The following is a 16482-nucleotide window of genomic DNA, read 5'->3' as shown; positions in this document are numbered from 1 at the left end:
CGTAGAGTCGGTGTGGTGAAGCGTGTCTTGCTCCAGTGATGCTCTATGTCTCCGTGTAGACGGAGGGCATGTGGCTCAGGCTGCGGTCGAAGTTGCCCACCTGGAAGAAAATGCTCTCCTCTGGGCTGGAGAACTGGCAGCCTGCACCGCCTTGAAGCTCCTGGCTCAGGTTGAAGCCTGGAACAGACATGATGAAGAGCAGTTTGATGAAATCGTTCACCATCGGCGAAGTCTAGGTAAAAAAAATGTCCTCACCTGCAGTGCCAGTGTTGCTAGTTGACATGTGGTATCCATTGTGCTGATGGGAAGTGTAGGCGTGGGAATCTCCTGGGACGTGGACACCACCGACCGTCTGCTCCATCCTGTAGGAGTCTCCGAAATGGAAGCAGCTCTGAAAGCTGCCTTGGTATTCTAGGAAATGAGGGAGGATGATGAAGACAAAGAAATGAGAAAAATACAACCAGACTGCATCGACTGGAAACAATCACCTTTAGACACTGGTGGCAAAGTCGGTACACGGCCCCGCTCCATCCGGATGAAACTTAAATCATGACAATGTTGTAACTGCTTTTGTGTGAACTGCACCAGCCACATAGTATGTAACATTTATCCCCATCGTCTCAGTTTGGACCGCAGGAGTCACAATAATGGGAATGCAGCGCTTTTACGCAACTCCCTGACCGCAGTGTGGTTAGAGCGACGTACATGTGTAGATCTTTACAGGGAAAACAGTGTTTGAGGCATTCGGAAAAAGGCTCTGGAGTGACGGCTGAGCCTGCCATGTTAGGGCGCTGAGAGACAGCTGAAGACATGAGCCAGCATTTTGTTGGCTAATTCAGCAAAGGGAAAAAAGGCTTCCGGCATGTGGTTTCCCCCCCACTCTGTCTCTACGACTCTAATCTCTCTCTGTCCTAAAAATGCTCTGACAGCCACAGGGCAGTATCGCCGCTCTACGAGACGACTTCCTCTCTTTGAGGCCTTTCATGTGGGTCTGCTTGTACAGCAAGTGTTTGAAAAAGGGCACAGGGGTGGTCTTATGTAAATCCCCTCACAGGAAGTCATACAAGAGTAGTACTCGGGCTACACATTACTGAATCACCTGCAACGTGAACAACTTCAGGATATTGAATTGAAAGGCCAATGGCCATTTTCAGATTCAAGCAAAAACAGATTTCCTGAAACAAGTGACATTCGGCCTCACCGTCGTTGGCAGACTGATGGTGGTGATAGTGAGAGTAGGGCTTGTGGTGAGGGTGGACATGCTGTTTCTCCAGAGGAGGAGGTGGTGTCTCTGTTGCCTTCATTCCTGGAGACATGAGGGGACCCGACACCCTGGAGGAGACACAGAAAGGGTGGGTGAAACTAACATTGAAGCCTCTCGATCCTTTCGAGACAGTCTCACTCATTTCACAACAGAATGCTTCACGCTTTGTGACGTCCCAATCAAAGCAGGATCTACATGGCGGCCTGCAAACCACATGATCCGAAGAACCCAATGGAGCAGTTAGTGATCCTAAACACACAGAAGAAGAAACATTCCAGGCTTGTGGAAACTTGGGCTCCACACACGTAATTGTCCTCCTACCACATATTATGATGTTAAGTCAACAAACAGCAGAGTGTGCAACCCCCCCCCCCCCCCCCCCCTCACACACACTGCCCACCACTGCAGTAACCCCAGGCTTTGTGGACGAGAGAGCAGAAAGCACAACAGTGTTTACATTTATGACTTTTGAGAAAAAGACGTTTTTACGACGACATGTTTGTGACTTTGTGGAATCAAGCAGCTTAGAGAACAATTGGGGTTTCCACATCGCCTGGTTTTTGTGGAAATGCTTCATTTAAATAAAGGTTGGTCTGTGCCATTGGATATATTTTTCATTTGATACAACGCTCTGTCAAACACAAGAATTGATGAAGTATCCCTAGCAACAGACACAAAGTCAGGGCTCCGTCCACGCATCTCTCCTCTCAGTGTTTTGTGAGCCCCGTTCTATCATTTCCCTGTTTCTTTATTCATTCTCATGAGGAGGTGACCTCGTCCTGCACAGGGACGAGTTATCTTCACACACACACACACACATGCCAGGGTTGGGGCCACTGTGTGTGGGAGTCCTCCAGTTCTCATGGACAGAGAAGATGCTGTTCCTGCTTTCCACCTGTTGTTGCGACATAATATCTCACGGACTAACCCGCTTCACAACACATCTAGTCACGAGTTTAAGCTAAACTACCTGTGTGTCAGAGCGTCTTCTTTGTACGGGAAGCGCGTGAGTGCCTCACCCGGAGATTCAAACCTTTGCTCTATGACACACGCAACACGATTGCAAATGAGCACACACACAATACTTATACGTTTAATGCCTGTAAATACCGTGAGCATATTTCTACAATATCATTTCAATTACACTGTTTCAATCAAGTGCACTGACAAATTTTCTGCAGTCTCAACAAACAAAGGTCATGCGCTGTGAAAAACACAATCTGGAGATCATCACATTTCTGTTAAGTCTGACTTGGACAACCTTAAAGGAAAAGTTTAGCATTGTCGTCGTTTTCCCAAGAGATCGTACCCCGGAGGAAGACAGAATTGCATCGCGAAAGCGAGGCTTATAGGAAACCAATCTGAACGCCGATGGTGTCATTATTATATAGCCATTACATTATATCCATAACTACAAGTTCAAACAAGAAACATGTCTATTGCCACTTTAATCTGTACAAAAACACTAACGGGTTGTATGTATTTAACGACATATGACGTTTGTATCAGTGAGCTCCAGAGACAGATTTTGTTACCTTTGGACAGATCCAGGCTCGTCTTCATGCTACAAGAGAGATATTTAATGTGCTTCATGTTCCGTCTTCATAAGATCACAGTTAGAACTGATATTCAGGTATTTATGAAACTAAAATATGAAATGTGAAAGGCAACAAGGAACTGAAAATGACCACTGATTTAACAACTTATTGTACACTTGATAGTAACTTAATGGAACGGCAACCTGGTACAAATCCAAACTGATAGCCAATAGACCTGCCCTTAAAAGGAGCTGGTCAATCACCTCCCCAAATATTCAACAGCTACTTAGAACCCTGTCACGACTGCATATCAGGAATGCCAACACATAAACTGCTGCTGCTGTGTTACCATGTGCTGCTGTGCTGTGGAAGCATATGGTTCGCACTAAGCGCCATACGAGTGTGACGACAGAGGGTTGCTGGAGGCAGCCGAGCCCTTAGATGACTGCACACTGCTGGGCTGGCTGGAGCCTGCTCTATGACCTACTGCTCCATGCACGAGGGATGCTCCACCCAGCACTCAGCGGAGGGCATTTGGCAGAGAACGTCTGATGAAGGGAGATGGTAAACAATGTCAAACAAAAGCGCGAGAAGCTGCCAATGCTGAATATATATGGCACGTTATAGCTGTAAGACGTAACTTCAGGCTCCCAATGTTTCTGCCTTCATCAATGGAGATCATAATAAAACCGTATATAAAGAATATGCATCGGCATATTCTTTTCATTACTCTCAGAAGAGACGCCATGCTTTTGCTCCTGTATGTCTTTGTTTTGTTTTCCTGTCTCATAAACACATGAAGGGATCCCATGAAATGCAGTGAAGAGATGGGCTTTGAGCCAATGGACATCTGAATCTGGGATTCCAACGATAACAACAACCAGTAGTGGAAAGTAACCAAGTACATTTACTCAAGTGCTGTACCGTAATACAGTTTTAAGGTACATTACTCGAGTAATTCGATTTTTTACAATGTTCTGCTCCACTACATTTCAGAGGAAAACTAGTTATTATAAACACTTTTACTTGTAATGGGGGTATTTTTATAACAAACAAAAACAAAAAAAAGGAACTCACATTTTGAAGGACTAACAAATCAATAGAACTTAATATTTAGGTTAAAAAGAAGGACTGATGTCTTTGGGAAAGACAGCTGAGTAACAAAATTCTTCTACATTGAAGGTTTTCACTCTCAGTGCCTTCTACTTATCAACATGTTCATCTGGCTCTCAAATGTAAGTGCTTAGCTGCATCTGGAGTGCACTTGACCACATTGGGGAAGCTTATGTGGCACCTTGTGTTAGTCAAGCTCTGGAGAAGCTAGCTGTTAGCGAGCATGGCTAATCCATGGGTTGGCAAAGGCCCAGTGCGTGGCCATGTGTTCCTGCAGAGAGCGGCATTCCCCCAGGAGCTGCTGTCAGCACAGACTCAGGAAACAGTTACACTGTTCATATTTGTACAAGCTGCCTCTATGTGCAGCTAAAGTGAATCATAAGCTAATCACTGCCAGCTGCCCTAGCTCTCGCTGGGCTCTAGCTTGCTAGCACCTCAGGCACGAGGTATGAGGGGAATCTTTCATATGCCACATTAATCTCTCCCCTGATATTCATCTCCACTGACCATCCTGCACTACTCCGCTTATTTTCCAGCCGGCCCACTCACTCCTGTCCGGCTGCAATGAGAGAGTGATTTGACCTCTGACCTGTTGATTCCTGAAGCTATAGAGGTGGAGGGGATTTTAAGGTGAGGCTATCAGATTGATGGACTAAATTGAATAAATATTTGAAAGGTTGAGAGGTTAAAGAGAGTGTGAACGGATATGTAAAATACCCTTGTGTCCTGTCTGCTGTAACAGATGGATGTGACCTTGCATGGAGATGCATGAAGTGTCGGGAGGAGATGGGTGTGATGAGCGAGACGGTTTATGAGAACACAAGTTTTGATTCAGCACAGTTCATTAATAAACAGCTTCGAAATGATATAGCAAGAAGGTGAAAAGGACTTCCAACCTGGACTGTTTGCTGCCCGAAAGCCACACAAGACCAGGCCAGATAACTCGTGTTCAGGTATGCAGGTACGAACAACGTCGACCAGAAACATAACTACAACTTGATGCACTCTTGTTGTGTTGAAGACAGACTGTGCTTGGGGCCTTGGCTCTTTGTGCCGAGGCATGATGGGATGGAAAGAAACCTGAAGATTCATGAGCAGTCCTGCTCTGCTGCTCGTTCGTCTTCCTTCACCTGCAGCTAACTGTTCCACTAGGGAGCGGGGATCAGACCCTGTCCTCCATAGACCCTACGTTCTCCACAAACACCCTCTGCCTCGCCTCTCATCTTTTGACCATTAAGCCCCTCTGATGGATGACGGGGGCGTCTTTGGCACAGATTGGTGGGAACACTTCTGGTTCTGGTTAGCAAGCTAAAGCTGCGCTTGAGAGACAGACTAAAGCATCCTGGCTAAAGCTAAAGCTAAGCCAGCCCTGCAGGCCCCGGTGTGAAGAACACAGCCAGGGCTCTGGTTATTTTTTGGGACCTGAAAGCGCCGCGTTAAACCCAGAAAGATAACCGCCCTGCTCAGTACTAGGAATCCGTCCTTAAATCACCGGCCTTCTTGGAGGAATTTGGCAGTAAATCATGTGAATCTTTCCTGAGAGCTTGCAGTTTGTGGAGACGGGTTAATTGAAGACCACACATGAATAACTGAGCACCACAAAATGAAGCTGCCATGATAATGGCTGGAAGAAGACAGACCCTGTAGAGTTACGTGCCTTGAACGCCCCCCCCCCCCTTCAGAGCAGGAACTCTTAATGTAGCTCTGTGCCGTCTCTGCCGCCACTCTAATTCAATTAGCCCGTGTCAATCACTGCTGAGGTATCAAACCACCTCAGACGAATATTTGCGGAGGGGCTCTAATATCAATACGCAGGTAAAGGCTGCAGCCTCTCCCCTTCGCAATTATACAACCACATATGGCTGAAGCGGTGAACGACAACATTTACCACCCATCTCTCAGTGAGCACAGGCCGCCATGGTCCAACAGCCATCTCTATGAGAGAGGCCCTACATCCACATGCCACTTGTGCCACGCCGATTGCCAAATGTATTTTAACTGGCATATTTTAATATTAGCTTCAGAAAAATGACACTGGTATTTACAAAGTAAAAGGAGTCTAAATGGCCCGTTTCAGCCAGAGTAAACACATTAAGCTATGAGGTCAGAGGCTGCCACACTAGAGGCAGGTTAGTTTGATAATTTTGTCAAAATGTTTCACGTCCTGCTAAACCGTTTGGGAAAAACAAGTGCGGTGCTGATATTGACTTTGGCAGCAGCCTGTATACTCAAGGCTTTAAACATGTAAATCAAATGCTCCATCTTCAGGCAAATGTGAGTCGACGTTTCATGCCCGGCTGGTTGTACTGCAGGTCCCCGGCTCCTAAACCCCGCCCTCTGTCCACACTGACGAACCGATGTGGCACTACAGTACGCGTGTGTGCATTTATGACTGCTTTCAGGTCAAACATCTTGATTTGATGAAATCTGTAAATTGGGAAACTGCGGCAATTTGAAATGCATTGTCATCACGTCACAAGTATGTCGGAGCTTAAAGGCGGGGAAGGAACACGGCCGATCACTTATATGGCATAATAGCCACTTCGGTTACATAACGAAAAAAAAGGGGGCTACTCACTGCTAACCACTCACATTCTCACACACGTACACACAATGTTCAGATGTTCCTCATCAAGCACCCAAAGGCACGGACCCACGCCTCACATCCAATAATGTAAGCCTGCCAGCCCAACCGCCGTAACAGCGTCCCCCTACTCAGGTCCTTTTCACTTTCCATTTCTGTCCTCACGCTGGTAATTGTGCATGCCGCAGAGAAGGAGGCACTGAAACCGCGAGGTCATTTCAGCGTTCGCCTCCTGCTTTCAAGGCTTGAAACAACACGTCACCTTCCAGATGCTTCCAGGCCAACCCGGCGTCTCTGAAGCGGCACTCGGACGTTTACATCCAGACGGTTTCGCTGCGCCGGCCCGCTGCACTGTTTGTGCTGGAAGTCGAGCAGTCTGCTGTGCCTCACACCCCAATCACACGCAATCATGTGTGTTTCCTGGGTAAACTAAATGTAAACTCCTCTCACTCACACAAGTACATATACATGCACGGCTCTTCAGAGTAAGAAAGCCATCAAACCTCATTCTGTCATACGTCTGTGCTGTATACACTCCCGTAACAGCGTATATACACGCACAGACACCCAAAGAGCGGACCACGGAGTTAAAAGAAAGCACGTTTACGTAACATGATCACTTTTGTAACACAGGGTTTATGATGCTTGATTCCAGCCCCTCTTTCTCAATGTTATCACACTGTAAAAGGCTGTTTTCCTTTCCTACCTCCCTGGTTTTCAGCACATTGTTTAGTACAGTACACACTCCTGACGACACTCAGGGCTCTGTAACTCTGCTCTGCTGGCTCTTGGGGGAAATCATCGACACATGCTTTGCGTCTCACACACGAAGAACACGTGAAAATAATTCAAGTGTCCTTGAGCAAGACAATTGCACTTCTGTGTGTTGCAGGTTTTCCGCCGATCTTGGATCCTCTCTGGTATCTAATGTAAGAGACGGCTTTCACAAATGTGTTTTTGTGCGGCAATTAATGTATTCTCGCTACAGTCAATTCATTTCTTCATGAAATGTACAAGAAATTTAAAACAGGACGGACAAGAAACTCCTTTTCTTCTTTGCCAAAGATGTAGCAATACTGGCACACTTATTAAATCACACTAAATTGTCTCTTTAGTTTTACTGCTTGCTCTTTAAAAGTATCCCCAGTTGAACTTATTTTCACAATTGTCTTAAAAAATGCATCATCTTTTAAGATGGCACAATTGAATGCAGTTCATTGTTTGTATTTGGTGTAACACTGTGACTTGTTTGGTATTTGTTGATTCATGTCATTTGAGGATAAAACAGCAAACGATGATCGTATGACAGTCCGGCCAAAGTTCATCGCACTGATGCTCTCCTATCCAGTGGAGATGGGGGACCTTATGAACACCGATTCCAGTGCCAAAAATAGAGTTAGCGATGCGTCACGTTGACCCTGTGGTGACCAGCACAGCCCCTCTTCCCACGAGGGATGTCTTCGGGGGTTTTGGAGTCGAGTTTGTTTCCAGTAAGACGGCCAAATGGGATCGTCAGCAGGGCCGAGAGGCTTAACCTAACACGATCTAAGTGGGTTCGCCCCACGGCACAATGGCAACGCAGTGGGTCATTATCAGTGGACACAATCATCACACTATCGGTGAGATTAAAAGAGGAAGAAAGTTGTGTGTTTTTATAACTAAACGGATACTTACATGTTGTGAACATTGTAAATGAATCATATTTTTGTTGGAGACTGAGTTTTGATGTTCCCGTTAAGCGTTAAGAGTGTTTTAATAACCACCAGTCTGTGATGTCACATGACTTTACCAGAGATATTTGAGTTTACTGCAGAGGCCAATCAGAATGGTCATGAGACAAGACTGTGACAAAGTCCATGACTGTAGATTTTTCCACTTATGTATGACGCATCTCCACAGATGAGAATACATCCGTGTTACACATCCACTGCGGACTCACCCGTCTCTCGTGCTGTCCATGGCAGCCAGCGGGGACAGGTGATGAGGGCTGCCGAGGTCCCGGTCCAGTCGGTGTTGTCGGGTGGGCAGGTCAGCGGTGGAGGTGTTGTTGGGGGTAGGGGAGAGGAGCTCCACTGAGGCGCTGTGATGGGGGGTGCTGGAACCAGCGTACAGGCCTGAAAGACAAACAAAGCTAATTCTGTAAACGTGCCAAATAAACTCCAGGGCCCTGCGCTCCGTCTTTCCTTCGAGCAAATTAAAAGCCATTTCATGGCAACGGGATTTTGTTTTGACAACCTTCAGCCAATCAGAGAGCTCCGTAAAATAAAATGCTCTGTGTTTGCACTGTTTGTAATTTACGGTACATTGTTTGTGATGCCACGGGGATTGGCCTTGTTTGTCCTTTCAGCTGTTTGTTGTCATCAAACAACAATAAACTAAAATGTTACATGTGTTTGAATGCTGATTGTGAACACAGGGCATTTAAAAGGGGGAATATGGTTCCTGTATCGTATCTGTTTTGTGTGTTTGTGCATGTTGACAATCACAGTTATGGTTATGTTAGTTGGCGTATATGTCGTGTATTTCTGCATGCACATTGTTATGATTAACGTTTTGTTTACACAGTGGAATGTGGGGGGGCATCATTTTCATGTGAAGCTGGCTGCATGTTGCCAACTTTTCTACTGTTTCAAGCTGTGGACTCCAATTTAACACAGATTATTCTTCCTATTCAGAATGCATTGCAGACTCGGGCTGCAACTGATAAATATCGCTATATAGAGTTATGATATTGTTTTTGTCTGACTAATAGCCCAAAACCTAAAAGTAGTCATTTTGGAGACTCATGAAACTGGGAAAATAAGTTTGTATCTTTGCATTCAGGCAGCGGCCAGTGTTCAGCCAGATGTGCTCGAGTACAATTTCCCTGAAATCGGTGTCAATTTGTCAGCACATTGTGCGTATGTTTTCCAGTGCTTGGAGCCGCACTTGACCAATCAACTAATACGCTGTAAAACAATATTTCCATCAGTTCCCTCTACAAGTGCTCACTGGTTCAATCTGTTGTCCCATGTTGCTCCAGAGAGACGACTGACAAATCGCAGTGAAAATCAAGAACTAGAAACCAAGTCTTGTTCAGAAAGGTAATACTGGATCTCTACTTGTTCTCATCGCAAAACAATAAATCTGCTCTCTCATCATCTGCTCCGTTTATCGTCTGATTTCTTTCCCAGCATCCAGGAGGAGAGCGACGCGCTGACTTTCTGTGGCAGTTAACCAGCGACGAGAGGGGATGTCAGGCGGAGATGAAAGGAAGAAAAGATCGGCGCTCCTGGTTTTGCCGTTTCCAGGCCCAGCTGTTCTCAAGTGGAAGCATGCTGGGGCCTGATCTGACAGCACTCTGAAATGGTTACAAGTTTGATTCATTACCCCCAAATCATCAATCACAGAGTTTAAATGTTTTCCCCTTTAGCCCCAACATCTGCTACCAGACCGGCAAAAACAGTCGACAAATAATGGCTGTGATTGCCTCAATTTCATCGCTCGTTCCTTGTGGAGGGAGAGTGAAAGGATCTGATGGTACTGATGGGTTAGTAGAGGATTATGCTCTGAAGATGTTGTGGATTGGCCCTGAAATGCTTCTGGTCAAGTTCAGGAAGAAAAGCTCTGTGCGAGAGGGATATGGAGAGGTATAGCAGCCATTCAGCATAATAGCAGGAGCATGTAAACTTCTGCATTACAAGTGTGATAAATCCTTCCTCTGGGTAATCAGTGAACACTTTATGCTCTATAAAACAGAGAGGGGCTTCTCGTAAGTCTCGCTGCAGCCATGTGAATAAGAGCAGACTTAAAACCGGCGAACAGGAAAACAAGTTTATCTCTGACTGGAAGCATGACTCATTTTCTGCCCCACAAGTGTTAATGATGGGATAGCTGTCCGCTTTTCTCCACCTCTTCCATTGCATCCTTATTGGCCCTGGAACAAAGTGAAACTCATGTAAATCGGGATCCCGAATGCCAACCTGCAACATCTTTGCTGGCCTCGAATAACACCGCATCCCTGAACGCTTTGGCACCGGCTCACGAGTGAGCTCCTTGGGGCTTTAAACCATTTTAAACAAGAGAGCAAGAAACATCCACTCAGAAACAGAGGGAGGCCGAGGGGGAAAAAGCCAAGACTCAGAGGCCCGGTTCCACATTCAAAGACAAGTTGAGAGTACACAGTCGTCAGCGGTGCGCTGAGTTCCAGCAACAATAACAGCGCAACGGGGAGACTGGATAGAGTACAGGCGGAAAACAAGGACAGATGTGTCCATAAAACGAGGGAGCAGCGGGGAATCTCTCTCTTGTCTTTAAGATGGCTATAATATATTTATCCCTCTCTTGTTTCCAAGCGGTGTTGACATTTGATGACGGTCAAATTCATCAATTAGAAAAATGGAAGTTTAGAGGCCACATGTGATGAATAAAAGTTTCCGTTTGCAGCGGTTTGTGATGGATTCTGCAGCCCTTTGCATGACAAGATGACATGGTTATAAAATACAAACCAAACAAACAAAAGTGCCAGGTTGTTAAGACTTCCATTTAAACCGAAGAAACCAAATGGAGTCTAAAAAATGTTGACATAAAATGTGTGAAAGCAATTAAAGATAAATTGTAGAGGTGTCATTTGTTTGTGTTTGAACAAAGGCTCCATAAGTATGAATTTTACTGCCCGATGGCACAAAATGATCATATTACATCTGCAGGAATGTCGACATGGCTGCTGACGACCACCAATGACTCAGTGATTGCTTTGCCAGGTGTCGGGATTTCTGGCGGTCAGACCCCACTAGCTGGCCTGCTCTTCTGTTTTGGAACAAATACTCCCTGGCCATCGATATTTTCGACACATGGCCAGTCTCTTGCACTCACATTTTGAATTGCTCAACCACAGTTAATTGCGCTACTTCTGGTATCATATGATGTTGTATTCAAGCCAAAAAGGAAATGATAAAAGATGTATTACTCATTAAAAATGTTATATTTAGGAATTTATGCAATAATTGACATGAATTCGAACACTTTTTGTGAATGGAAGGCGTCACAAGAAGCTTTAAATCAATATGGATTAAATTACAGCATAGACGCCAGATTTGTGGTTTGAATTATTAAAGATGTATAAGACGTATATGATATAAATGCATTAAAATGGGTAGTTTACGATGGTAACTTTCGATCCACCAAAAGGTTGGTGTGTCCTGGAAAAAGAAGGACAGCTGGAGAGCTTCCAGAATCTAACATAAAAATATGATTTGTGGACACATTAATTCTGTAGATACTCGACTTTACTACTTACTTACTTTTGGACAAATCTGAAAATAACCGATTTGAGAAATGGAATGTAAAGTTCAACAACAAATACTGGATATAAGGTCCCTTTTGAGTTATATGGCTCTTAACCTCTGTAGAAGGACAAAAAGGTTATTTGGTTAAAATAATATCATATGGAATTGGGAGAAATAGCGCCAATGGCTAGTAATTGACACATACCTTGAGACAGAAGAAGACAAATATTATGGAAGTTACACAGAAAGAGACGAGAGACTTTTATGCTGAAAGATTACTCAAAGCCTTGATAAGGGGAAGAGGTTACATCATCAGGGTGTTCCATGACAGAGCAGCGTCCTGCGTGTGCGCACCTGTGAAGATGTCTTGGCCCAGTCCAGGAGAACGACCATCTTTGCCGTTGGAGAGGTGCTGCGAGGAGGTGGAGCTCTGGAGGTGCTGCATGGACAGACAGTCACTCAGGACGTCCTGCTCCAGGTGAGGACAGGGCCGGAGCTGTCAATCAAAAACATAAGAATAAACAGAGAATGTTGACAAGAAACGATGTTGAGTCACTCCATCTGGTTTGAAAGATTACACAAGGACACAACACATGCAAGATTACACAAGTCTTGTCTATTTGTAGGCTGGACCCTATGTGGGGTGTGTTGTTTTTCCGTTTTGTTTTCCCTTTTTGTGCAATAACGTGACAGTAATGTCAATTTGAAACAGTGACTCTACAAATGAGAATACACTGTCAGTCAGGGGGGACCGGAGGAAAGATCACACACTCCTTTTTGAGTCATGCGTTGGCCTTGTACCAACTCAGAGCCAATGCGAGATTGCTTCTGTTTCTCTCACTGCCAACAGCAATGGGGGCAACTGAAGACACATTTCAGCTGCAGAGTCGCTGACACGCAACGCAGAAGAAAGCTAAACCGATGGAAACTGGTGTCAGTTGGAGAAATGGGACATCTGCCTCACAGATCAGTGGAAGAGCTGACCTCTGCTGTATACATCAGTGGACGTCGCTGTCATAAAACATTACAGTTGCTGAGGTACACACCAGGCCTGAACCAACAACAACATATTTCCTTTGCTCAGGAGATTTACCTTCAAAGAAGCTGTAAATCCAACCCTGGGACAAGTCTATAGCTGATTGTCAAAAGAATCAAGATAAGGACTAGTGAAAGAGGAATCGAACAAAAGTCTCAATGAGATCTATTTGGCTCCACACGTGATCCAGGACAGATTTACTAAGCAGTTATAAAAGCCTGATACGATCATTCTTCTCCAACATGTTGTCCACAAACATCAATGAGCCACAATGTTGCACTGGGTTCTTTAATTATGATGAACAAACGCGTAATTACACTAACTAACCACCATTGTAATTCTACCCAGTTTACATCATTATTCATCATTTAAACATTGACCAAGTAAGACCAGATATTTCAATCATATTCAGTTAACTCCTTTAATCTTCAATTTAAAAGGGTTCAACTGCTGTATAATTGCATCTCATTTATTATGCTTTGTTCACAAAGAACATATTAACCGTTTTAATTGAATGATGCGTAAACGTGAACTTAGGAAACACGAAAGTTATAACTAATAAGGTTGAACATAAGAACAACTGGCTACTAATCATTTGACTCCATCATACTTGGCTTCAGTAAATCAGGAGAGCATCATATAAACTACTTTTAAATGATTTGCTAAAACCATCTTGAATGAATTTGTATACATCAGTAAGAAGCGATAAAAGGTTTTAATCCTCATCTCAACCTCAACAATCTGCCGACCTGTTTCTCTGTGTCTGTCTGTCCGTCCGTCCACAAATCCAGCCTTCGTTATTCCACAAAAATAAGTTCCACATACGATATGTTGTGGTTGGAAACATTCTTCAGCATTATCACAACAATCTACTCTAACTTCTGACTATTCCCACGGAGTTCACCGACAGCGATGAGCCAAGTGGACGGACAACAACGTTATTTGTGCGCGACTTAAATCTTTTAAGATGATTTCATAAATGTGATACTGTATGTCAGTAAGTGTGTGTGTGCTTGTTCTCCTGGGGATCCTCATGAAAACCCTGCAGAACATTCATCACGTGTAATGAAGGCCTGTTCTCCACACAGCGACACTCCTAACAGTTTCTCTGGGCTGCTCCAAGAGTGGAGTGAGAGCGTTTGTTTGACATTTGTCCATAACATCTGGCCACTGGGGTGTTCCGCAGCACAGCTTATTAACAATGCTACAAGCACACATGTGTTTCCCTTTACGGCGCTAAGCAAAGAAACACATCATCCAGACTGCCACTATCCAGCCCCTTCCACAACAATGAGCCCATTCTCTGTTATTTACCCGCTTCCAGTCAGGGAAAGAATGGGCTTTTGACCATGAACACGACAGAAATGTGGTCAAACCTGATCTATTGTTGGGGAACCGATTCTCAAAGACACCCCTCTACCCGGCCTCCCAAGCCCTCAATTAAACCAACGAGATGGAGCCGCGGATAATGTACGTCAGAACAGGAGAGATGACATAAAGTGGTCCGTTTGTAAGACCTACCGTACCGACTTGAGTTAAGTCATGCTGGAAGCTGATACAGTAGCCCTTGAGCAGGGCACTGCAGGGATCTACTCTGCATGATACGCAGGCAAAGCCCAACACAGGTATCATAGCAAAATGAAACGTAATAGACAATGTTCCTTTCATTCATTTAAGTTAGAGACACATAAATGATCTCTCAGTTGGTTTTATTTGATGAAGAATTCAGTAAAACGTCAAGTTACAGATGTCGAACGAATTACATTCTACTTGACCACACCACGGTGTTTTTATCCTGACAGCTCTTTTCCCCATTCCATCACGCTCTTGTAGGAGGTGTCTTACCTTTCTACGCACCTGTTGCTCTTTGGCCGAGTGGATCTTGACGTGTTTGCGCAGGGAGCTGGGATCTGTGTAGCGCTTGGTGCAGCCGGGGATCTGACATGCGTACGGTTTCTACAAGCAGAGAGAAAAATATACTTCACACACCAGGTTAAAGTGTGCAATACATGTACACAAGCATTATTATAAGGACGGAGACACATGGAAAAGAGCATTAGGCTCCCGGCAGAAATTGAGAAATTCGGGTGTGAGTATGCAAAATGTATACACAGGAAGATGGAAATCTGTAAAAGCAAAGGAAAAGTTCAAGTCCTACCTTTTAGCTGAGAATGACAGAATTTGAAGTAAGAAGAAGGGGAGGAAAAAAGCATGAAAAAGAAAAAAGAAAAGATCTGTTATAAAATAATCAATATGAAATGATCTCCCTGTAACGTTTTTCATTTAAATCCAGGACTTTGAAGCAAGCGTAGTGACGAACCGACTCTCTTGATACAATGCGACAAGATTAATATAACTACTTGACAAAGTGTGCACAACAGTCCGCTATTATATAGTAAGACATGGTTGGTCGTTTTTTTTACACAAACAAGGAAATATTGCTGTAAAATGTTCTGCATTGAATATTGTGATGCAATGAAAAATATCATTTGTATTACTGCTCTATACCTTCAGTGTGCATGCTGACATACAGACTGGCTGTAAGGACGGAGATTTAGAGCAACGGACATAACATCTGTAAAACGACTGCACTGTCACGAGTTTCCTCATCATTTCACATTCTTCTTATTAACTAAGCAAATACAGCATGTAGCTCGCTGATTGAGGGATTTTTCCCTTCACATGCAATTTTGTTTTTTTCATTCTCAGGAATATAAGTTGGCCATTAAAGTGTAAGAGGATACGCGTCTTTATTAGCTCTGCCTCCAAACTCAACCTTCTCTGTAAATAAGCCATTGTTATTGCAAGGCGCTTCCAGTGCCAGTCATCTCCACCGTGTTTGTTTTGCCGAGCAACGCACCCAATACAGCGCAGAACCTTGAATTAAAAAAAACTAGCACAACTTCTGTGTAGAATAAATACCATTAAAGCTTGAAAATTATTTTCACTCAAAGTGTTTTTGGCAGAGCAGGCAGCTGGGCAGGCAGAGTGAATACCTTAGCGGGGTGTTAATGGGAAGCGATAAGCATCCGGGTCCCAGATTAGCTGTATCGCTTGCCCTGCTGTGGAAAGAGTTGGTGGTGAAGAAAAATCCCAAAATGATAGAATAACACAAGTCTGCATTCAAAATCCTGCTTTAGAAAAGATTCTCAGTGATTTATTATAACGTGTGCCAAAAGCATTGGCGGCTGACCAATGCAGGAAGGTTAACAGGGGGAAAATATTCTGGAAATATAATAAAACAATTCGAAAATATCTCTTTCAATTAAAGTTTTGCAGAAAGTGGTGAATTTGAGCGTTTATTGATTAAAATAATTCACACAGCTCTCTTTCTACTTGCTCAGCATCACTGAGGCTTTATTCTCTTTGGCTTCTTCAGCACTTGCTCATATAGCCTGGATCCAGCTCTCTGGCTTTGAGGTAGAGTGAAGAGAAAAACAAAAAGTCTGTCCATCGTGTTTAGGAAAAATAGACAAACTGACTGTTGCCATACGACTTAAGAGCAACCTGTTACCAACTTTAAGGCTCTCAAAGTAATTGTAAATAATCTTCATTCGAGTTGAAGAATTGCCTGGAGAGTTTTCTTCCGTCACTGAAATGTAAATATGGAATCAAATCGAGGTTTTAAGGATAGAAGGGTGTCGTATGTTGCTCTGGCCTCTGAGAAAGAATTGTTAAAT

The 16482-nt window shown here is 44.1% G+C and overlaps 2 protein-coding genes across 3 annotated transcripts in view; one reads left to right on the top strand and one right to left on the bottom strand.

Moving 5' to 3' along the window:
• The window catches only part of LOC306776453 (very long chain fatty acid elongase 4-like), a 6590-nt gene extending 6566 nt beyond the window's left edge, over positions 1-24 (top strand). Inside the window, exon 8 of one of the 2 annotated variants that reach the window (XM_079267151.1) lies at positions 1-24. This exon is cut by the window's left edge and continues 977 nt beyond it. The gene's annotated coding sequence lies outside the window, so the exon portion shown is untranslated. The other variant, XM_079267150.1, reaches the window with a different exon arrangement.
• An 11-nt stretch (positions 25-35) lies between these two features.
• glis1b (GLIS family zinc finger 1b) overlaps positions 36-16482 on the bottom strand; it is a 63872-nt gene continuing 47425 nt past the window's right edge. The window contains exons 6-11 of the mRNA XM_079267139.1: positions 14648-14758; positions 12121-12262; positions 8439-8613; positions 1202-1332; positions 256-411; positions 36-177 (exon numbers count right to left, since the gene is read on the bottom strand). Coding sequence (XP_079123265.1) covers positions 44-177; positions 256-411; positions 1202-1332; positions 8439-8613; positions 12121-12262; positions 14648-14758 — 849 coding nt within the window. The 3' untranslated portion in view covers positions 36-43. The remainder of the gene's footprint in view (positions 178-255; positions 412-1201; positions 1333-8438; positions 8614-12120; positions 12263-14647; positions 14759-16482) is intronic.

This window comes from Melanostigma gelatinosum (genome assembly GCF_949748355.1).
Source record: "Melanostigma gelatinosum genome assembly, chromosome: 4".
Taxonomy (NCBI): Eukaryota; Metazoa; Chordata; class Actinopteri; order Perciformes; family Zoarcidae; genus Melanostigma; species Melanostigma gelatinosum.
Note: the sequence above shows the minus strand (reverse complement) of the source record. Positions and strands in the feature narration are given on the sequence as shown.